The sequence below is a fragment of the Dasypus novemcinctus genome, chromosome 15 (genome assembly GCF_030445035.2).
Source record: "Dasypus novemcinctus isolate mDasNov1 chromosome 15, mDasNov1.1.hap2, whole genome shotgun sequence".
Taxonomy (NCBI): domain Eukaryota; kingdom Metazoa; phylum Chordata; class Mammalia; order Cingulata; family Dasypodidae; genus Dasypus; species Dasypus novemcinctus.
In genome coordinates this window covers 101,853,769-101,877,820 of record NC_080687.1, presented here as the reverse complement: position 1 = coordinate 101,877,820, position 24,052 = coordinate 101,853,769, and the positions used below count along the sequence as shown (strand labels likewise).

At 46.6% G+C, this 24,052-nt stretch overlaps 1 protein-coding gene across 2 annotated transcripts in view; it reads right to left on the bottom strand.

Annotated features, from left to right (window-relative positions):
* Positions 1 to 19,628, bottom strand: part of DLEU7 (deleted in lymphocytic leukemia 7) — a 93,595-nt gene extending 73,967 nt beyond the window's left edge. The window contains exons 1-2 of one of the 2 annotated variants that reach the window (XR_009180742.1): positions 19,191 to 19,628; positions 4,669 to 4,878 (exon numbers count right to left, since the gene is read on the bottom strand). Coding sequence is in view for 1 of the 2 variants with exons in the window: in XM_058276780.2 (XP_058132763.1) it covers positions 4,672 to 4,878; positions 19,191 to 19,628 (645 nt within the window). In the remaining variant the exon portion in view is untranslated. Of the gene's footprint in view, positions 1 to 4,577; positions 4,879 to 19,190 lie in introns of those variants that run through there. The other variant, XM_058276780.2, reaches the window with a different exon arrangement.
* Positions 19,629 to 24,052: the final 4,424 nt, after the last annotated feature.

The following is a 24,052-nucleotide window of genomic DNA, read 5'->3' as shown; positions in this document are numbered from 1 at the left end:
CTATCCACAGGTTCTGGGCATTGGACAGGGGCATATCTTTTTGGGGAGCCACCATTTAACTCACTATGGCAGGGAATAAATAAACATATTCAGTCCATTACAATAGCTATAAAGGAAAAAAGCAGGCAGAGGAAATAGGAGGAGGACATGGACACTGTTTTTCAATACGGGGGTAGAGAGGCCACTTTCACAGGGACACCTACCTGCACAGAGGAGTGAGCTGCCTGGATCTGACCATCCTTCAGGGGGAGGGAAGAGGAGTGCAACGCCTTAAGATAAGTTGTGTTTGAAGAGGTGAGCGTGCAAAGAGAAGAGCTTCGTCAGAACAGAAGCATGGCAAGAGGTGGGTCAGAAAGGCAGCAGGGGCCAGATTCTGCAAGTCTGATAGGGTGAGGTACGAATTTGAATTGATTCTGAGTAAGAAGGGAAGCCATTAGGAGGTTTAGGGCAGAGAAGTAACAGCCTCTGACTAACATGTTCAAAGATGCACTGTGGCTGCTGTGCGAAGAAGAGGGAGAAGGGAGCAAAACCCCGACCATTTAGAAAAAGGCTGCAATATTCTGGGCATGAGATGACAGCAGTGAGGGCTCAGGTAGTGGCCATGGAAGTGGTGAGAACTATCTGATCTGAGATATATTTTGAAGGTAGAGCCTATGGGACTTTACAACCAGGAGAAGGTAGGAGATGACGTGCAAATCTTATTGCCTGGGTGACTGGGAGGATAAGGTTCCCATCTACTGCGATTTGGAAGACGGGAGAGAGGAGGGTTTGAGGATCAGAAATTCCATGTTGGATGTTATATTTGAGATGGCTTTTAGACAGCCAAGTGGAGATGTTCTGTAGTCAGCTGGCTACAGGAAACAAGTCCAGGTGAAAGATGTAGACTTGGGCATCATCAGCGAACAGCTGGTGTTTAAAATTACCAAGGAGTAAGTGCTGATGGAGAAGAGGACCAAAGACTGAAGCTCTCCAAAGTTAAGAAGTCAGGGAGAAGTGGGGAGCCAGGAAGGAGGTCTGTGGAGTGATTCAGGGAAGAAGTAAAAGCAGGAAAGCATGCTGATGTGGAAACCAAAATAAGAAAGTGACTCAAGCAGGGGTCTAACCAGCTGTGTGACAAGCTGCTGGGGGGTTATTTACTATGAAATTTATCAGTGGGGTGGTCTACTGACCGCCTTGACAACAGCAGTTTGTGTGATTCAAAAGGGAATCAGAGGGAGTGGATGTGACTCCAGCAGTTGATCACCCACCTCCCACACGAGAGGTCCCAGGTTCGGTTCCCTGTGCTGCCTAAAGAAAAAAAAAAACAAAGAGCTGGCAACAAACAAAAACGAGAAGACAATGTGCAAAAACAGACAAGGGAGCCATCTGGAGGAAAGGAGAGGAATCAGAGAAAAGGAATGGTAAACAACTGGTCTGGACAGTTATTGCAATGAATTTTGCTGTTAAGAGGAGCAGAAAAATGGGGTAGAATCTGGAAGAGTATTTTTTAAAGATTAGAGATACTATGACATAGTATTATGTTGACCAAAACGACCCAACTGAGAAACAAATCCTAGTAAGGCAGGCAAGGGAATGAGTGCAAGAGAGAAGGCTGTCAGGCAGCCAGAGAGAAAGGGATTCCTTGCATGAACGGCTGACCGGCCTGGGGCAGGAGCAGGGCAAGTCCACCTGATAACAGACTCAGAGTAAATGCAAGGCTGGTAGGTCTGCTAGGGGGGAGGCGAACACACTCTTCTGGTGGATTTTATTTTCCCTGTGCAATCAGAAGCAAGGCCATCAGCTTCGAATAAGGATGGAGAAGAATAAAGTGTGCAAAAGTGTGGAACAGCCCCCCTCAGTGAGTGAACTGTCTAGACAGCACTGAATTGCCCAGGACTACACTATCCCATAGAACTATAATTCAAACCACATGTCATTGTCAATTTCCTGGTAGCCGCATTTAAAAAGTCCAAAGAAACAGGCAAACTTAATTTCAATATTATATTCTGTTGAGCCCAACATATCCAAAATGTCATTTCAACATGTAATTAGTATTAAAAATTATTGATAGGTTACATTTTTTTAAATGTGCGGAGTGTTCAAAAGTCAGTGGGCATTTTACACTTTCAGCACATCTCAATTCAGACTAGCCACATTTTACGGGCTCAGCAGTGGCCGCCATATTGGACAGCACAAGTCTAGGAAATGAAATTGACTAATGCACAACACTGAGGGCCCTCTTCAGCCCGGTAGTCTTGAATTTAAGTGAGAATGGCATGGCTGTGTGCTTGCCTCCAGCCACATTCAGAACTCAAGTGCAGATGTGAAGCCACCAGGGAGTTGCTCTGGACCAGGAATGGAGTGTTGCCAGTAGCATGCAACCAAAGGAGAAAGGGGGAAGGGAATCAGTGGCACATACAGTAAAATGATTCTACAGATTGAATATAAGATTCAGTCACAGAAGTAAGGATTGGTGGGGCAGGGAAGGGAATGGAAAAGGGATAGGATCAATGATGGTTCTAACAGGATCAAAGAACTTTTAGAACTGCAAACGTATACAGTATAGAAAAATGTAGAGAATAAATTCTGCCCTCCGCAAGGAGATCTTGATGGCAGTTATACTAATAGCCATACTCTAAGAGATAGGCTGGTCTAGAAAGGGCTCACAGAGAAATGCCATGTAAATTGGGCTTTGAAGGATGAGTAGGATTTTAATTAGTCTATGGGAAGCACTTCCTTCAAAGAGCAGGGAAGATACACAGGCACAGAAAGAAAAACAAAAATAGTGAGTATTTCTAAGGGTAAGGGTAGGGGGAAAAAAGCTTAATTTTCATTGTGAGAACGACTAGCTACAATGGAGAGGCAATCTATAGCTAATGAGAGCTCTTTAGAAAAGGATCTTGGGATAACTTTCCTGGGGAAGAAAGACCTCATACAAAAAAAGTGAGCTCCCCCAGATCATTTTTCCTTGGTGTGAGAGAACTAAATGCCAAGAACTGTTCAAGAAACTGAAGGCCCGGCCCCACCCCACACCCACACAGCTTTCATCTCCCCTCTTTCTCATCTGTGGAAATGCTCAGTTACATCATTAGAGAAGTAGTACATTTCCCTTTCATCCTCAGATTCTGGAAGAAAATATTTAGAATCAGCAGGATTAAATAATAAACAATTTCTCTTAGTTTACAGAGCAGAAAGAATATGTGGGATTAAACCAGCTTTGATTCCTATAAACACTTTTTTCTAATAGTAGATTGCCTCTTACCACACAATCCTAGTGGACAACTCTTCCAGAAGACAAGCTGCATGTATACATTATATTCTCTCTCTCTCTCTCTCTTTTTTTTTTTCTAATTCTGGTGCCGTTTCTATTAAAATTTTAAGGGGAAAGCAGTATTTCAGTTTATTTTGGTTCTCAACACAGTCATCATTAAATAATAGGTAATTTAGTTTCTATTAAGTATGTGCAGATTAGTGTTGCCAAAAAAAAGCTTAAAAACCACCCTCTTTTCCCAGCTATAAATGTTCGGGGAAACCTGCCAGTATACCCACTCCCTCTTATTTTTCACCAGAATTTACTACTTCATTTGGAATATTTAGAAACAGAAAGAAGAGCTAGATATTTTCTCATCAGACCTTAATAATACTGTCCTTTTATTTACATATCATTGGTAATCTATAGCTCTGTATCACTATATATCAAATCAGGAGAGGAAAGCACAAAGTTTAGAAGCAACTCTTCTCCTTCTGCCCTAGTAGTCTTTTTTTTTTTTTTTTTTTTTTTTAAAGATTTATTTATTTATTCAATCTCCCCCCCTCCCCTGGTTGTCTGTTCTTGGTGTCTATTTGTTGCGTCTTGTTTCTTTGCTTTTGTTTCTTTGTCCGCTTCTGTTGTCGTCAGCGGCACGGGAAGTGTGGGCGGCGCCATTCCTGGGCAGGCTGCTCTTTCTTTTCACGCTGGGCGGCTCTCTTCACGGGCGCACTCCTTGCGCGTGGGGGCTCCCCCACGCGGGGGACACCCTTGCGTGGCACGGCACTCCTTCCGCGCATCAGTACTGCGCATGGCCAGCTCCACACGGGTCGAGGAGGCCCGGGGTTTGAACCGCGGACCTCCCATATGGTAGACGGACGCCCTAACCACTGGGCCAAAGTCCGTTTCCCTGCCCTAGTAGTCTTAATACCAGAAATGGAACCCGTAATTACTGACACATGTGGTCCCACTAGATCTAAAGATCATTCTCATCACATAAAATAAATGGTCAGTAAGTAGAACATATCAATTATCAGATACCCCATTTGTTCAAGATAATTTTAAGAATCATAGAGCTCTGATCATATATATAACCATATTAAACCTCATAGGCTTACATTAGATTAAGGTATCATAAGATCAAAACTAAGACCTAACAGGAATTAATAAATATATACATATATAATCCAATTAGCTCCACAAAGTGGAATACATTTTCATCAAAAAGTCAACAAATATGTCAGCATATTTAAAAATGTAAACTACTGCATTAAAAAATTTCGCAAACATGCTCTAATCCTGGAGGGTACAGAAGCCACCGGTCAGAGGGCTACCCGTGCTCTCCATCCCTCCTTACTGCTAATAAAAACATCCACCGTCTGCGGACTTAATCAGGAAGGGCAAATGCACAGTTCTCGTAGCGGTGCTAACTGCGTCTTTACCGTTCAGACGTCCGGAAGATTCTGTAAGATCTGTCTCAAGGAAGCACAGGCCACCACGTGTGCATCTGAAGGGAGATTGGCAAGTGCCTGAATCAGCTTCTTCACTATCGTCTTCAAACACTGGTGAGCCGCATTCAAGTCTCTGTCAAACTGCTGGCCTTCGATTTGTAGAGCCAAATGACTGCAGATATTTCTAAACTCAACACTATCCTGAAAGAACAGCAAACACAGACAAGGAATCAGAGAGGGTCTGGGGTGCACGGGTTGTGTTTTGCTTACCCAGTGTCCATGCCCTTCTCTTCTGCTGGCAGCACCCTGCTTTTGCTCGCAGGGAACTGCTCTCCTCCACTAGCAGCCTGTGTCACCACTGGACCAAGCTGATGCTAACCCACAATTCCAGGTCCCCGGAGCCAATCGGAGCTCACTGCCCTTTGGCCACACTGATTGGTCAGGTATGGATAGGTGAGGTAAGTTAGGCCAATAAGCTACAATCCCAGGATATCTACTAGAACTATTTGGAAAAAGAAGTTCTCTTTAACTGAGGTTGCTGGAAAATATTTTGTCTCCATGAAGGGAGAGAATGAAAGAGAATGAAGCCAACACAGAGAAAAGCAGAACCATGAGATGAAAAGAGACTGAGTCTAATTACATTTTGCAAGCATATAAATCTAGCTGTATTTGATCAGTAAAAACAAGGATTTTTTAGCCTTCTGAGTCAATAAATACCCCTTTTTCCATGGGCCAATTTGAATTGAGTTTCCGTTCTTTGTTCCTGAAAGAGCCTCTAGTTCCTGTTCGACCATACTCACTGCATTCAAGATTCCAATACAGAATTTGTTATTTAACGCACATGCTCTCAAGAAATTCCCAATGCAAATTCAGAAAGAGCATTCCCAGACCATTTAAAAGAATGAAATGATTCAATAGATTGTTTTCTACTGAGGCAAAATTCACAAAACATTAAATTTATCATTGTAATCATTTTGAAGTATATAATTCAGCAGCATTTAATACATTCACAATGTTGTACAATCAAATCACTATCTAATTCCAGAATATTTTCATCACCAAAGACACCCATACATATTAAGCAGTAACTCCTCATTCCCCACCACCACCACCTCATCACCAGTCCCTGGCAGCCACTAACCTGCCGAACGTCCCTATGGAGTTGCCTCTTCCAGACATTTCATATAATTGGAGGCTTACAGGAGAGTTCTTTTGTGCCTGGCTTCTTTCACTTTGCATAATGTTTGCAAAGTTCATGAATATTGTAGCATGTGTCAGTACTTTATTCCTTTTTACAGTTGAATACTATTCCACAATATGGATATACCACATTTTGTTTCTCCAGTCTTCAGTTGATAAACATTTGGGAACATTCACATACATTTGTGTTTGAACATATGCTTTCCAATTCTGTTGGAGTACCTGAAAGTCATACAGTAACTCTCTATTTTAACAATTTGAGGAAATGCCTGTCTCCCACAGTAGCTGCACCATTTTACATTTCCACAACAGCAATGTGTAAGGCTCCAATTTCTCCACATCCTCAACAACATTGTTATTTATTTTTTGTTGTCATGTGTGTTTAATTATAACTATCCTAGTGGATGTTAGCAGTATCTCATTGTGGCTTGGATTTACATTTCCCAAATGGCTAATGATGTTGAGCAAATTTTCATGTGCTTATTGGCCATTTTTCTGTCTTCTTTGGAGAAATGTCTTTTAAACTCCTTTGCCCATTTTTAACTGGGCTGTTGTCAATAGATTTTTTTTTTTAAGATTTATTTTATTTATTTATCCCCCCCTTACCACTTGCTTGCTGTCTGCTCTGTGTCCATTTGCTGCACGTTCTTCTGTGGCTACTTGTCTCCCTTTGCTGTGCCAGCTCTCTGCAGACACAGGCCATCAGCTCTCCGTGGCCGTGGGCTGGCAGCGCCGCACAGGTGCGGGCCAGCCTGCCTTCACAGGGTGGCCTTGGGAAAACCTAAGGCCTCCCGTATGGTAGGCGGGAGCCCAATCATTTGAGCCACATCCACTTCCCTGTCAGTAGATTTTTAATCCCTGAATGTTTCACATTCTAAAATCCACTGCACCTAAGTTATTCCACATCAGAGAAAACGTTGAATAGTCTCTTGACTACATAGGTATAACCTCTTCAAGACTTCTGGTTCTAGCAACACGGCACACTCAGTAACCTTAAAATCCCTTGCAACTGAATTACTAGAAATTCTAAATAATAAAACACAACAAAAACCCTTTCTGCAATTTTAAGAACTAAGGGAAATCCCCAACAACCAGAAATAAAAGAAGGGCATATTACTTTAGCTGCCCTCCAGCAACCATCAAGGAAAGAAAGTTGGTTTATCTGGAACTGGGTTTTGGGAGAAGAAGAAAGTTGCCACTGTACATATGGAATCGTGGACCTTCAGAGTTGCCCACTACACCACACACACATTCTGGGAACACCCATTCTCAGAAATTAACTTAAAAATTGGAACTTGGCTGGAACTACCCATGGGGGCATGGCAAAAACAAATAAAACTATTCCAGGGGACCATGTTTCAAACTCAACTATTAAAAATAACAGTACAAAAATAGTTGCATTTAAAATGATCAGAGATGTAAAAAAAGGAATAAAAATATTTTAAGAAAAAAAGACATATTTTTAAAAAACACAAATTCTATGTCTAGAAATGATAACTATAACGACAAATTAAAAATTTTGAAGTGAGAAGTAGTAAACTAAATGGTAAATGTGAGAAAATTAGCAAGAGTGCAAAATAAAATTTAAAGACTTGGAAATATGAATGAGAGCTGGAGCAACAAGGATGACAGAATGAGGAAGTACAACAAATACATTTCCAGGAGAGATGAGAGAGGAAATGGGGGAGAGGGAATATTTAAAGAAAATAATAGATGAGAAATTTCCAGAATTGATGAAAAGCATGAATCCTTAGATTGAGGAAGTATAATAAGTCTTCAGCAGAATAACTTAGAGGAGATCCAAATCTGAATGCAGTGAAGTGAAACTTCACTTAAAAATAACCAGAGATCTCGATGCATCACCTTTTTGCATCAGCTCACCACGCCAGCTCATTGCATCAGCTTGCCATCTTACTCCTGCTCCTTAGAAGGCACTGGGAACTGAACCCGGGACCTCCTGTGTGGTAGGCAGGCACCCAACTGCCTAGACTTACTGTTTATGTATGCATGTATGAATGATATACTTCAGTAAATTGTTTTTAAGATAAAAAAAAAACTTTACTGATCCTTCTTAGGAGGTACAAGAGCAGCACAGGAGGGGTGATCAGATGTGTGGTTTAAGGACAAGGGTAGAGTAAAACTCCTTGGCTGTTGAATGATGGTGTCCCCGGTGGAAATGGGAACTACAAGGAGAAGGCTAGGTTTAACAAGGAGCTGTCTGGCTCGGTCTGAAACAGTTTTCTAGTGGGAAAATCCCACTAGAGATGTCCAGCAAGGATTTCATATTTAGTCTCAGTCTTAAAGGAAAAGTCTGAGCAGATGTAGAATTGGAGGACATCATAATTAAGGTTGAAAACTGAGACTGTGACACTGGACAATATAACTCAAAGAGTGTGTAGAGTCGAAACACAGGTAAAGAGCCTCAAGGAAAAAAAAAGACTTTACTGATCCTAAATTTGTTGATCCTATCTGTAGAAGGTAAAAATGGAGAATTAATGACATAAGCATAGATAAAGCAAGGTAAATAGAAAGCACCAAATAAGATGCTAAAATAAATCTAAAAATATCAGAAAGTATGATAAATACCTATAGATAAATTCACTTTTTAAAAGATAGTGTTTGCCAAATTGAGCCTTCAAAAATCTAGCAATATGCTGTTTAAAGCAACATTTAAAATTAAAATACAAGGTTTGAAAGTAAACAGACAGCAAATAAATACCAGGCAAGAGAAGCCAAAATAAAGCAAAAATCATTATTAAGGAAAAAATAAACTACAATTAATGAAAGGAAATATTCCCCATGAAAACAGAACAATTTTGTACTTGTATGTGCCTAATACTATAACCTCAAAATACATTCAGTCCTGGGAAGCAGATATGGCTCAACTGATAGAGCGTCCGCCTTCCCTATGGAGAGTTCAGGGCTCGATACCCAGGACCTCCTTGCCCGTGTGGTGCGCTGGCCCACACGGAGTGCTGCCACGCACAAGGAGCGCCATGCCATGAATGGTGCCCCCTGCATAGGGGTGATCCGTGTGCAAGGAGTGCGCCCCATAAGGAGAGCCACCCTGTGCAAAAAAGAGTGCAAACCCCCAGGAGTGGCGCCGCACACACGAAGAGCTGACACAGCAAGATGACGCAGCAAAAAAAGACAAATTCCTGGTGCTGCCTGACAAGAATATAAGCGGACAAAGAAGAACACACAGCAAATGGACACAGAGAGCAGACAATGGGGGTGGGGAGGAAGGGGAGAGAAATAAATAAAAATAAATCTTTTAAAAAATTACTTTAAATCCATAGAAGTCAATTATGACCCAGCTTTTTCAGAAACTGATAGATCAAACAACAAAATAGTCAGTATGGACAGAGAAGAGTGAAAAATACTATTCACAAAATTGGTTGAACAGAGATAAGCAAATATACCTTCTTCTCAAACACATATGGAATTTTATGTAGTATATCTCACAAAACACGAGGCAAGAAAATGAGAAATCAGTAACATAAAAATAACCTTCCCAGAACATGTATGACTGAAAAGCCCTTCTAAGGAATTCATGGTTCAGTGAAAAATAATTTTTAAAAAATTCTTTATACTGAACTATTATAGAAATACTATATAACAAATTCATGGGATGTAGCTAAAGTGGTACTTAGAAATGCTTATACCAATAAAAGAATAATGACTGAAAATCCATGAGTAAAAATTCAACTCTATAAATCAGGAAAAGAAAAAATAGATAATTCAAAAGAAAATCAAGGAAATAATTAGTAGTTGAATCTAAGTTTGATGAGGAACTAGAGTTTTCTTCTGAACTAATTCTGTACAGGAGAAGCTATTTTTCCCCTAAGAAAAATCCTACCAGGGAACAGACATGGTTCCAGCGGTTGAGCACCTGCCTCCCACATGGGAGGTCCCGGGTTTGGCTCCTGGTGCCTCCTAGAAACAAACAGAAACAAAGAACAAGCAAAACAAATGAAAAAACCAACTCAAGGGGGAAAATGACGTGGCTCAAGCAGTTGGGTGTACAACACAGGAGGTCCTGGGTTCAGTGCCCAGTGCCTCCTAAAGAAGATGAACAAGACAGACCTGATGCAATAGGCTGGTGTGGCAAGCTGATACAATAAGATGACACAACAAGGTAATGCAACAGAGAGACACAACAAGAAAACACAAAGAGAGACACAACAAGCCGGGAGCAGAAGTGGCACAAGTCATTGGGTGCCTCCCTCCCACATGGGCGTTCCGGGTTCAGTCCCAGTGCCTCCTAAAAAAGAAAGCGAGCATACAACAAATAGACACAGAGAGCAGACAGTGCGTATACAAACAACAGAGGAGATCAAGAAATAAATCAAATCTGAAAAAAAAAAAAAAAACTCAGGGGAGCCAAAGTGGCTCAGTGATTGGGTGCCGACTTCTCACATATGAGGTCCTGGGGTACCTCAAAAAAAAAGGAAAACCACAGACAACCTCTCACTTGGATGAGAAGGCACTGGGTTTCTGTAAAGACCTTGTTAGAGAACCATCCCCCGAGAAACAAAAGAAACGCCCATTCATTTCGATTCCGTAAACAACGGCACTGGGCCCACTGCGTGAGCTGGGGGCTGGGGGGGAAGAGGAGCTGCCCCTGGACACCCACAGGTTTATTCACAGGTTACCACATTTCTTGATTTTGGGGGGCTCTGTTTTGTTTTTTTCTTTAAAGCAGTCTCCTCTCTCTGACTTCATGGCTCATTTCTGCTCAGAGGTGTCAGAGAATCTGTCCTATAATTTGGAGAGTAACCTGTTATTGCTAAAACACGTTGCTTGGAAATGGGAAAGGAGGGGGAACATCACTCTGGACCACTTCCACAAGGTCCACATCCCGGGAACCTGGCTGCTTGCTTTGTACAATCATCCAACTCAGAGTACAAAGGGGAGGGATCAAAGCCACGTGCGAAAGGAGGTTCTAAATCGAAGGAACTGCTAAAATGTGTGCCATGTGCCCACTAGCCAGTCTACAGAGGCACTCGCCACCCAGAAATCAAAATGCTTTTAAAAGTATACTTGTGGGCCTAAAGTCTGAAGTCAATTTCAAGTTCACTGTAAAGAATCAAAGAGCGGGGAAATTATACACACAATAAAATTCAACTGCTGGGCTGTACAGGTCCCTGAGGCCATGGGTAAACTTTAGATCTCTGACAAACTTTGCAAAGTCTCTTTATTTTACTTTTTGCACTGCATTTCCTTTTAATCCTTTCTCAAATATATTAAAAGTCAAAGAAAACAAATGAATAGGAACAGGCTTTCCATGGGACACTTAAACCAGGGAAGGGGAAAATAAATCAGGTAATTGCTTCTCTTACTTTCTGGAAGATGCGAAGGCCAATTACAGACCAGAGAGTCAGGCCTCCCACCCCCTCTCCACGGATCTGGGGGAAGGTGAGGTTCACGACGTGCAGCTCCAAAACAACAGCTCATGGGCTTTGGGTAGAAAGTCAGACGATGAGCGTTGGCGACGAGTCCACGGACAGCGCTTTCCATTGAATGACAGAGTATATCCTCTCAGCAAGTCCCAGATGCTCCCAGGACTGAGGTAATATCCTACACGGCGCTTTGAACACTTGGCCAGAATCAGAACTCTCTGGCTGAGCAATCTAAAGGGAGGCCGGGGAATTTCTAAAGCCTTGTGTAACTTTAGACACTGGATATGAAATGTATCGCTACAGCGGTCCAAATTGATGGCCGACATTTTTTAAGTGCATTGAAGTACTCTCCTGTGACTCAACCTACCGGAGAGGGGTCTCGGCCTGCTTGACGGTTCAAAAGGGCATCAAGCGTCCACTCCAAGAGCGCACAGGATAAAAAGGCAATAAGACCCGATAAGCTCTGAAAAGCTTACAGCCTACCAGGGGGAACAAGCCACATAAAGCAGATATCCAAAATGTCCAGAGAAATGTGATGAAGGCCATGGTAAAAAACACAAAAACCCAACCCCATGGAAGGGCAGGCATTGATAAGCTCAGAACTGGAGCCCAGGAGTCTTTCAAAGCACTTCTGATGGGTGAAGTCTTCCTACAGGACACCTGATACGTGGTTGCCCAAAAGTTCCTGGGATACCCCCGAGAAACTCTTGTGTTTAGAAGCCAATCTATAACAGGAGACAACGTTCATTCTCAAACATTCTTCCTAATTTGGGGCTGACATCTCTGTGGTGGGTAGAATGACGGCCTTACAAAGAAGGCCACATCCAATCCCCAGAACCTGTGTTTCGGTGACCTTCCTTGGCAAGTGGGGCTTTGTAGATGTGACTAGGTGAAGGAACTGGGATGGGAGATTGCCCTGCATGGTCAGGGTGCTCCCAATCTGTGGTCAGAGGCAGATGTGGCTTTGGAAGAATGGTCAGAGAGATGCAAAGCTGCTGGCTTGGAAGACGAAAAGGGGTCTATAAGCCAAGGAAAGTGGGAGGCCTCTAGAAGCTGGAAAAGGCAAGGACATGGATTCTCCTCTAGAGCCTACAGAAGGCACCCAGCCTTGCTGACAACTTGACTGTAGCCCAATGAGACCCATTCTAGACTTCTGAGCTCCAGAACTGCCTGATGATAGATTTGCAACTTTAATCCGCTGCATTTATGATAATTTGTCATGGTGGCAATGGAAATCTAACACGGCCCCTACTGCTCCTGGTTCTACCCTATAAAGCATTCCTTTCCAGTCTCTTCCATGTCAAGGCACACAAAGAAAATGCTTATATATTTTTTGACATGTTGAAGTAAAAGGAATGGCCAGGGATTCTAGCTGCCCCAGAGTGTACATGGCAGGTAGCTAAGGAATCACCTTTTGCCACCTGTAGCAGTTTGATACGGTTATGAATTTCAAAAATAGATATTGGATTATGTTTATAATCTGGTCTGTACCTGCATCTGATTAAGTTATGATGAAGGCTTTGATTGGGCCACATCAGTAGAGCATTGAGTCCCCACCCAACAAGGGGTGGGGACTCACAGATAAAAGAAATGGCAAAGGACAGAGTTAGGGGTTTTCTGATGCTGGAGTTTTGATGTTGGAGTTTGATGCTGAAGTTTTACACTGGAGCCCCAGGAAGTCAGCATGCAGAGGAAAGAGAAGCCAGCCCTGGAAAGAGAGGAACCCTGAGCCCAGAAAGATGCAAACCCTGAGAAGAGAGGACCTGAGCCAGGAGAAGAACACAGAGGAATAGACATGGCTCCTTAGACATGTCAGAAACCCCAGGGAGAGAGACAGAGCCATTCACCAGATTGTCTACAGCTGACCTTGTGGAGAAAATAGAGGAGCTGAGCCCAAAGGAACCCAGAAAGCCTGAACCCTCACAGACATTGGCAGCCATCTTGCTCCAACATGTGGAAATAGACTTTGGTGAGGGAAGTAACTTAAGCTTTATGGCCTGGCATCTGTAAGCTCCTACCTCAAATAAATACCCTTTATAAAAGCCAGCAGGCTTCTGGTATTGTGCATCAGCACCCCTTTGGCTGACTAATATACCACCCCATGGCACACTGAGAAGCACTGATTCCAAACCATAAGTCCAGTCTTGTACCACACACTCTTCCACACCTCCTCTTCTCCATGCTAAAGATCATCAGTTACTTCAACATATGATCTGGAATCATCCATCCCTGTGATTGTAACTATGTGGACAAACCCATATGTCTCCTGGTTTAAGAATTTAACTCGAAATTTCATGGCAGTACTGAACATCCTAGAAAAGGGTGACAAATCTGGCCTGACCTTGTTCTACACATTGAATTCCGAGAGACACATTCTGAGAAGACATTACCTTTTCCAACATTCTACAAATATATCTGTGGGTAAGAACAAAACGGTCCTGGACCCATGGGATTTTCGGTAACCCCATCGTTTTGAGTTATGTCCACTTCCACTGGGTTTTTTTGTCATCTAAAATCCCTACCTCTTTTCCATATGCATAATTAAGCCATGACACCCTCCAGGACCTCTGTGTAAACTCATCTCTAACAAATTGCATTTTATCTGATTAAGCATATTGCAGAATGCCATGATTTTTAGGGACCCTGATGCTACTATTTGATGTGAGAAAAGGGTGTAGACAGGCCTGAGTTTGAATCCCATTATGCATGATCATGGAAAAGTTTCTTAATAGCACCTAGTTTCCACCTGCAGGAAATAGGAATAACAGCATTTTTTTATTGTACGGAGTTACAGTGAAAATTAAACGAGAAAATGTATGATGGTCCTTAGCATAGAGTAGGTAACTAATAAATGTCCCTTTCCCCTTTACATTATTTAATAATCTCATAGATTTGAGTGTCTATAACACACAATCATCCAAGCCACTGACTGAAAGCATAGAAGGTTGACAGGGGCAGGTTCTACAACAGCACGTCACAGCTGGAGACCCGAGCTGCCCATCACCCCTCCTTAGGGGCAGACGGCCCCCTGGGTACTTACAAAGACCTAGAGGCAGCGCTCATTCTCTCTCAAGCACTGATCTTGCTCCTTTGCTAAGCCTCCCATTTTATGTATTGAATACTCCGTTTTCTCATCTGTAACCCAGATAATAACTGCTATCACATAGAGAAGGTGTAAAGGGCAAATGAGCACATGGCTATGAAAGCGCTTTGTATCTGTAAAGCATTCCTTTAATTCAAGGTAATGGAAAAAGTACCCTGCTGGATGCTGAGAAGCCAGTAAGAATTCAAAAGAGGGAGAGGCAAGGAGGGAGAGAAGGAAAGGGAGAGAAGGATGGAAAGGTTAAGAGAGAAAGAGGGGGCCACGAGAGAAGGAGAGAGAAAATGGAAAGGCGAGGAGAAGCGGAAGGGGAAAAGCAAAGAAGAGAAAAGAAAACAAAGCCTGATAACAGCTTAGAATCTAATTGGCAAGATGAATCCTCTTTGGTAGCTTTCAGGAAAGATGTCACCAAATGAATGAAACTAAGGCTCAAAAAAAGTGGTCTGACCTTTGCAGAAGGAAACAGACGTGTGGGAAAGGCACCCGGTAGGAGGAGAGTATTTGACACTTGACACTCTAAGACAGGTGGCGTTGGGGAAGACAAGGTTTGACCGGTCATCAGGAGAGGCGATGGCTCCTGCGGTTAACAATGGCAAGCACAATCCAGACGGGGCTGAGGCTACCAGCGGCCAGTCCGAGAAGAGCGGAGCGTTGGGTTGCGTATCAAGATAGAAGCTTGTACGGAAAGCCTTCGTGTCACATAAAGCCACTGCAGACTTCCGGGCATGGGAATACCAAGGCAGACCCGTGTTTCGAGAACACGGGTCTGGCCTCTGATCCTGAGCTCCTCCTGGGCACCAGGCTCCAAGCCCGGCTTCTGTCCACCTGCCCCACGCAACGCTCACAGCACCACAGGTGAGAAGAAGCGCGGCTTGGAGAGGCTGAGGGGCTGACCTTCGTGGCTCGGCAAGTGAGCGGCAGAGAAGAAGGAACCTCTCATCAGACCATTCGTTAAGATCTCAAGGTCATTCACAGAGCTCATTACCCGGCCTGGCACTCTGAAGGAGCTGCAGAAAGAGCTGGATAAAACCCCGTGTGAGTCCTGGTGCCATCACTTACCAGCTGCAAGATTTCAAGCAAAGCCCTCAGTTCCTTGGAGCCTCATTTTCCCCTTGGAATAAATGTTTGCCAAGTCGGTGAACTCCCTATTCTCCACCCACGATTATACATAAGATCAGGATTTTTAGGTATTTTTTTCCTCCATGAAGAAATTAATTTTGTAGTTTTGTTTTTGTTGTTGTTGGCCTTTGGCATGGTTTAATCTATAGGTGATCAAAAGAAATATTAAGTGTTGACTTCTTTAGGGAAAGAGTGAACACTATAATAATATTTGTTATTGTCACGGTGGGGGTCTCTCTTCTTTCAGGCCTGAACTGTCACTTCCTTAGCCCGCAGGTATGTGGTCAGCAAGCCCCTCAGTGGAAGCACTCTCTAAGTCCATCGTTCACTCGGTGTTGACCTGCAGAGAGCAGAGGAGTCCCTGGAAGTCTCTCGGGGGCATTTTAACTCTGCTTTTATCACTAGATCCAGAAAAATGAATGCAGAGTTCATGGATCTGAGCCATTAATGCCAAGAATGGAATTCACAATGACAGAATGCAGTCAGTCAGAAAGCCTGAGGGATCCACCTGCTCATGGTGATAATGATGATGATGAAGAGATGATGACTATGATCATCAGAAAATGTAGAGAGACTTACTCTGGCCAGCTGCTGGCTGAGACATGATATGTACTATCTCAGTACTTGTGTAGAGGTTAGGGCCACTGTGCCCGCCTTACAGGTGAGGAAACTGAGGCCCAGGAAGGCTAACTAACCTGTCAAGAGTCTCTAATGCCTGTCATACCAGCCACAGGGTTTGGTTCCAGGGAGGTCCCTTCTCACGCCCCGTGGCAAGTAACAACACCGAAGAGACTTGCTGTTGGGGAGGTTTCCACATCCTCCCCAGTGACAAACACATCTTCTTTCCATTAGCAGAAACCCTGCTGGAGCCATTCCAGTGTATGAAAGCAATCTGCATGTTTTTACTGAAAGAAGATATAGAAAACTCCCTTCCAAGTCATTTGAATTAACACTAGTATTAAAGAAGTCAAGTCTGCATAACCCGCCTCCTGAAATGACAGAAAGCCATCTCCTCAAGTCTAAGTACGTTGTAATCACACTTTACAAACTAAAGGGAAATATTACCTTTTCTCCAAACAGCCAACCAAACAGCATTCCAGGATGCGTGCAAGGAAGCAAAGCTTCTGCAGAAACCGCTCCCTGCTTCTTTCCCTTCTGAAAGCACTGGCCGTCCTCAGGGGCCCTGAAACCATTTACTTCTGCTGGAACAGCAAGCTCCAGGAGTAAGACAGAGCAAGATTCCTATTTCAAGAACATTCTGGAAACTTCCAGAAAGTAGAAGCAACACATCCAGATGACTGCAAAGTTTGCTTGTGAAAAGGAAGAATCATGGCAAAGGGGATGGGCAGATGAGACAGCATCATGTGTGTTTACGAACTGAGAAGAACAGGCAGGGAGAAATTAATAGAAAATATAAGGAGAGAGGTGAGGATTGACGAAAAGATCCAGGGGCAGATGACAGAACATTTGCTCCAGGGCCCGAGAAAAAGAATTTACACTGGGGAGACTTTTTTTTTTTTAATTAAACACACACACACAGCATTTCTTTATCAGAGACAAGAAGAAGATGATGAGTAGAGATGAATTTTTTAGAGAACGTGAGAGGGTTTCATTTTTCTCTGAGAAGGGTCAAGAGGCTTGGGATTTGCATGAAGAAGGCTTGAGAAGGGCAGAAAATGTTTAGATAGATGCTCAAGGTGGCACAGGGGAAAGTCTCTTCTTAGGATTACTAAACAAAAGTGAGGCTGTGTTCAGGTAAAATGGGACCATTCTTAGGGAGGAGCAGGGGACAGGGGCTTTTACGCCTTGGTGAGTGGAGTCAGCCCCACAGACAATCATCGCCTGACAGGCGGACGCCCATCAAAGCCACCCACCCGCCCGTGACTCATCTGGGCTCCAGCCCCTGCCTCTGTCGGTCCAACGTCTACCTCTGCCTGCAAGACGAGCCACGGTCCTCAGCGCAATACCTGGGCCTTTCCCCACATCCCCCCACTTACCCCCAGGACCACTTTCTGCCTTTTGCCATGGTCAGCTCATTGCGGTTGCTCCCCGAACTCTATGCCCCTTCAATGCTTTGGGGCCTTGCCTCAGAGAGCTCCCCTGAAATTCTTTTGCCTTTGAACACTTGAAGAGCAAATGCCCCCTTTTTAAAGGCCGCCCCTTTTTAAAGAGCCCCATGATCACCCATCAGTAAAACGGGGCACGCACCCTCCCCTTCTGCCAGACTACGCTTGCCCTGCACATGCTCTCCCAACGTCACGTCGCTCTTCATAGGTCGTCACTTCTAAGAGTCACGATTTTTTTTCACATTTTAAATTCTCTGAATTCAGGGTTTAGTTTATAATCAATATGCTTAATAATTTCATTAGCAGGATATTTTGTTTCATGACGGTACAGGAAAAAAAAAGGAGCATCTTGCGCTTGCAAGCATCAGGGAAATGCAGCCGTATTCTGCTATTTAACCTTCCAAGGTGAGTGCAGAAGTGGTTCCCAGCTGGAGGCGTCCCCTCCCCACCCCCACCCCGGGGATATCTGCCCATGTCTGGAGACATTTTTGGTTGTTTCATCCTGGTGGCAGGGGTGAGGGTGCTACGGGCATGACGTTGGTAGAGGCCAGCGATGGGGCTACGCAGCCTACAATGGACCGTACCCCCGACCAAAAAATGACCCAGCGCCGGAGTCAGCGGTGCGGAGGCTGAGAAAGCCGGATGGGGAGCAACAACCCTTATCCGGGTACAGAATATGCTTTATTACTTGTCATTTTAAACACAGCCTTCACAGGGCTAGAAGGCAACCTAATACACAGCAACTTTTTGGCAATCCCTGTTTCTGGAAGAAGAGAAGAATCTCTTGAGGGGTACGAAATGCCCTCAGGCAGCCTTCCTGCCTCCTCCAGCCCTTTCTGCACTGACAGCCTCGGGCGCCGGCTCCCGTTAGCCCTGCCCGCAGGCCTCCAGGTCAGGAGGCGAAAGCCAAACAGCCCGGAGAGATTTGTGACCTCAGCCCACTCGGCTGCTTAATGGCGAGGCCAGGCCAGGAGCCAAGGACCCCGATTTCCCCAGTCGGTCCCACTCCACCTGGCAGGCCCTGCTCTGTCCCGTGGTGAACTGGCCCACACGCTCGGGGGCTTGAGAGGAAACCGTGCCCTGCGAGGGGAAGGCGGACTCAGCAGAGCGCAGCGCACTCACGCGTCCGCACCCAGCGCCCGCGCCGCGCGCACCCACTTCCGGAGGACGCAGCTGGACTCCGGGGGCCCGGAGCCGCGAGGGAAGAGAATTTATGCCCACCTCGTCGTGATTCCAGAGTGTGGGGGACCTTTAAGCGCACCTGGGTCATTTCGTCGCACGAAAGGCAGAGGGCCGTACTGAAGGCAGTGAGGGCTCTGGGGAAAGGGCTGCACTTGGGAAGGGCAGTCGGCGGGCGAGCGGGAGCGCGAGCGGGGAGGGCCACCGGCCCCACCCCTGACTCTGCACCTGTGGCATCGGAACGGCCTCTGCGGGAGCAGGAGGCGGGGTTTCCGTCCAGACGGGAGGGAGTCCCGCAAGGGTCGCGGCGAGGCCTGCCCGGCCCGTCTGTCCCGCAGTGGGGGCCGCCCAGCGGCCGAGGCCCCATCCCTGCCCCTCCGGGCTGAAGCCGGGTCCCCGGCCGCCCCCTCCCGGCCGCGCAGGGGTCCCTGCCAGGGCGGGACTCACCTTCAGGTGGACGGGGAAGGCGCGCTCCTGCAGCAGGGGCCCCAGCAGCGTCTGCTCCACGCTGACCAGCTCCGAGGTCGAGGCCACCACGCGCGCCAGCGCGCTGCGCATCGCCATCTGCGCCAGGGTGCGGGGCCCGCGGTCCCGGGGTGCCGGCAGCAGCTCCGCGCCCCCCTCGGCGCCTCGCGCTACCGCCTCCACCCCCGGGCCGCCCCCCGGCCTGCTCCCCGCCGCCCCCTCCTCGCGCCCGGGCTCAGGTTGGGCCCGCATCGGGCCCGGGCGGCGCGCTGGGGCGGCGGCCACGTGGGGCGGGTCGCGGAGACGCCCGGGGGCGCCCGGGCCGTCCCCCCAACCCCACTCCTGCTGCAGCAGCTGCAGGGTCTGCAGAGCCACCATTTGGTGGCTGATGGAGGCCACTAGGGGCGCGGGGCTGGCCATGGCCTCCGCCGGCGGCTCGGCGCGCTGGGCGGGCAGGTGCAGCTGCGAGCGAGCGCGGCGGGCGCGCGTGGGGTCGCCAGGGTCACCCTGCCTCAGCCGCCCTCCTCGCCCCCCGCCCCCTGCTCCTCTCGGCGGGTGTGGCCCGCCCGGGCCGGCCGGGGACGCGGGCTGGAGGCTGCAGGACCTGAAAGCTCAAGGCGGCTCGCAGGGACCCGAGGCCGCCCGAAGTTGGGGTCCTGCCGAGCAGCCAGCCGCTGAGCGCCGGCCCTTCCTGCCCCGGGCCGGAGAGGCAAGCTGCCGCTTTGGGCGGCGCCTCGGTCACCGGGGACACCCCCCTCCCCCCCGCAGCCCCCTTGAAGGGTGCTTTCCAAAGACCTCTGACTCCACAGAGGGGCAGGGCTTGAGACCCACCCGCAAGCCCAAGTGCGAAGAGCCGCGGGAGCGCTCACGCCGCCGGGACTGTGCTTGAACCGTTTTCGGGGAACTTCTTAGAGTACCCTTTAAGGACTCTCGCTCCCCGAAAAAAGGAAGGTGAGCTTGTGTTCTGTCCAAGTTCTGCTCTCCCTGCCTTCCTCCCTGCCACCGTGCGAGGGAGCGCCTGACCCCCGCGGCGGCCGGCGAGCCGGGGCCTGCACGGTGTGCGCGGAGCTCCCGAAGCACAGAAGGCAGCGAGGCGGTTTTTTTATGAGCCACGGGCCTGGGGACAGCTGTACAAATATTTGCTATTTTTAATGCAACCTAAGGCTGTGACTTCCTTGGTTCAGGTTAGGAGAAAGGACTGGCAGCTTTATGCTTTGATAGATGGGAAATCATTAGTGAATGATTACAGGTTAAAACAAAACAAAACAAAACAAAAAAAGACGTCAAGGAGAGTGGCCTAGAGGGCTTCCTGGAGCCCCAGCTCTTCTTCCTTCCTGGGATGGGAGCCATTTCGATAACACCAAGGCACAGGAAAGCAGCGGCACAGTGTACCCATCCAGGACAGACAGGTGGCCGCCGGAAGGCCGGGAGGAGGGGATTGGACTCTTTCTTCAGAAGGGCAAGTCCCCCGCTGGTGCTGCGGGAGGGGCCTGGAGAGGGGCTGCAGTGGGAAAGCCTCTGCCCCTCTGTTCCCCTGGAAGGGCGGCCACGGAGACATGGATGGGCGGCGCTTTAAGGCCTCTTGGCACTGCGTCGTGTGACCCCATGCAATGGTCCCAGCTCCCCAGCGAGGGCTCAGTCTCCCGCTCAGGGTTTTCCTGGCCTATAAAAACAAATCTGGATGCCAAGGCAAAGAACAGCTTTCTTAAACGAAAATGACTAGGCCAACACTAATTATAATGAAGTAAAAATGCGTGTCTGTGTATTGACAGAGTAAATCACCTGCAGGCGAGCAAATAGTTTAGTGTTGATTGGATTCTCTTGCCGTAATTTACACTCAAAATTTTTAAGAGAAAGAATTCTTCTTTATGTTTTATTTATTTTTTTATCCTCACATTTTGAAGTCCATTCGCTTCAGCAGACACTAGCAGAGAATTGCAAAAGCTAACCCCTAATTTTCACAGAGTGTGTCAGATCTCCAGGGGCGCTCCTCTTTCCAGATCCACAGGACATCCAGTTTCAGGGGCTAACCCTTCTGCGATCAAACGGCTGACTGCGAAACCTTCTTGACAGATGGAATTCCTGCCAACAACAGAATTGAAATCTCTAGACGCAGCCTGGCCTGAGGCCCCACAGTTCCACAGCCCCTCTGACTCTCAGAGCTGTGGGACCAACTGAGCTTCAGGGATAGAGGCCAGAGGACAAGGCAGAGCACTGTGGGGCCTGCGTCAGTCACAGCCTGGTTTTTCTAGTATCCTTCAGGGAGCTCTGGATCATCCAACAACCCAGAGATTTGTCTGTCCTGCTCGTGGTTCACACTGTGCTTTGCCATCTACGCAGCAACCTCCAGAAGAGGCTGTAACGCCCTGTCTGTCCCATCTCAGGAGCAAAGGTCCCCAACCCATCACCCTTCACGTCTCCTTGGCCATAATTGTGTTCCATGTCCTTGCTAAATCAACATGGTCAGGAGGAATGAGACCACACTAAACATCTTCTGTCAAACAGACTCAAATCCAGGGCCTGGGGTGGGGCTCACGCCCCCCACCCCCACCCCGAAGCACAGGGCTGCAGGGAGAATAGAGGACACTTGATACGCATCTTGGCTTTGTTACCAAGCAACAGCTAAGGCAACAGAGCGCACTGAGGCTCTGGCTGGGGCTTCTGGGTAAAGAGCAGGTGAGCTCTCCAAGCGTGTGCCTCTTTCCAGATCCCTGGAAACCCACTGTCAGATGGCTGACTGCAAGGACCTTGTGGGTGGGACCCTGAGTAGATCCAAGTGTGGGAGCGTCTGCAGTCAGCTCATGAGCCTGAGAAGGGAACCTGCCTAGGGTTGAGTCACCAATGAAGAGGGAAGGCAAGCTGCCTAGGGAGGGAGCCCAGCGGCCTGGCAGCACCATTGGAACCCACGTTCAGCAGCCCCAGAAGCAGCCTTGCCTCTGGGCTCATGCAAACCAATAAATTCTCTTTTGGCTTGAGTGGGCTTGAGTTTATGTACCTCTTGCAACAGAGAGTGTGACAATCGCAGCAAACAGCATGACTTATAAGAAAGAAGGGGTGTTAAGGCATAACCCTGAGATACTTTCCTCTTAGGCAAGACACTGCTTAAAGAGAATGCTTTTTTTTTTTTTGTCATTCAAGTAACCTTTCTATTATTTCAACAATTGCTGGGGAAAGCTCTTTAAGCAACTCTGGCCTTTCCTGACAATTGCTGGGAGCATTTAAAAAATGGACAATGGAGGGAAGTGGATGTTGCTCAAGTGATTGGGCTCCCGCCTACCACATGGGAGGTCCTGGGTTCGGTTCCTGGTGCCTTCTGGAAAAGACGAGCAAGATAGCGAGCTGGCATGAAGGGCAGGCACAGTGAGCTGACACAAGATGATGCAACAAGGAGACACAGAGGAAAAACAGAGACAACAGAGCATGAAGCTGAGACAGCTTAAGCGATTGAGGGCTTCTTTCCCACATGGGAGGTCCCAGGCTCAGTTCCCTAAAAAGAAGATGAGCAGACACAGAAAGCACACCATGAATGGACACAGAGAGCAGGCAGTGAGCACAAACAATGGGACAGGGGAGTGAGGAAATAAATAAAATAAATCTTAAAGAAAAAAAAATTGAGAAAAATAATGGACAATGGAAATCTTCTGGACCATAGGTGATGTGGGGTGGGAAAATGAAGGGGATAGAAAACTTAGTGAAGTGAGAAGCAATTTTTCCAGCCGTTAATGGACGAGGTACAGTGTTGCTGGGAAAACAAGCACTGTGACCCTTCTTTCTCCACGTGAATAAAAGGTGAGCTCTTCTGCTTTCTTGGGCGGAGCTATGGAGAGGCTGGATGCAGCTGGTTCACAGCCTTCCCCAAGGGGCTTGCAGAGCCCAGGTAATGTGAGCCCTGCTTAGATGCTTTGATACGTCTCCAAAAAGGGTCCAAGAGAATTCCAGAAATGGAGTTGTCAACTTTCAACACATCCTGGTGAAGTTCATAGGTGGGGGCAAAAAAAACCCTGACCAAAGACACCAAAGAATTATAATTCTTGCATTAAAGTTGTGACAGAGGAGAAACAGATGCTGTGGAGGATATACCAAGGTATGAAAATGTCCTGGAAAGGAGAATAGAGTGGGACTAGGAAAAAGTCTAGGCCCAGAGAAGAAACGGCCAAAAAGTTCCCTTTTAAAACATACAGTTGTAATGCTTGTATAGGCCAAGTCATAAAAACGTGCATGCAGTTTTAATGTGGGATGACTAAACATTTGATTTTTAGGGGGGAAAAAAAAAAGATGCAATAGTGCCGTGAAACCTCTGAATGGCCAAAAGCAATTGTTCACACAGGAAAAAAGACAAATGTGTTTTCTGGCTATCATATTTGCCCTGCTTGCCCAAAGCCTGTGACTCTAACTGAAGAAAAAATAAGGAATCAGGGTCGAGGGAAAGAAAAGTAAAAAAGCCTGGACCCGCTGCCTGTCCAGACACAATCGGATGCAAACTTGCTCCCCTGCAGGCAGTCTTCTCGGCATCAACAACAACGCTTTCCGGGTGCACAAATCATCTCACTTGGTTCTGTCTTAATAATCAGTTTATTTCCAGGAGGAATTCTTGATGTTGAAAGGAGGAAAAAAAATGTCTCAGTCATGGGCTTTTAAAAAGCAGATACAATGTTTTCTAATTATTGTAGTTTTGGGCAGATGATATCGTTTTCCTTTTCTTTTCTTTGTTGATTTAATGACAGTGTGGCCATGGATTTTTCATGCTGCATACACATAATTTTTAAAGGATGGCCTTCAGTAGGGTTTCCCCTCTATTTCTACTTATAATATTTAACCCCTAAAGAATATGCTTCCCCTTGGAG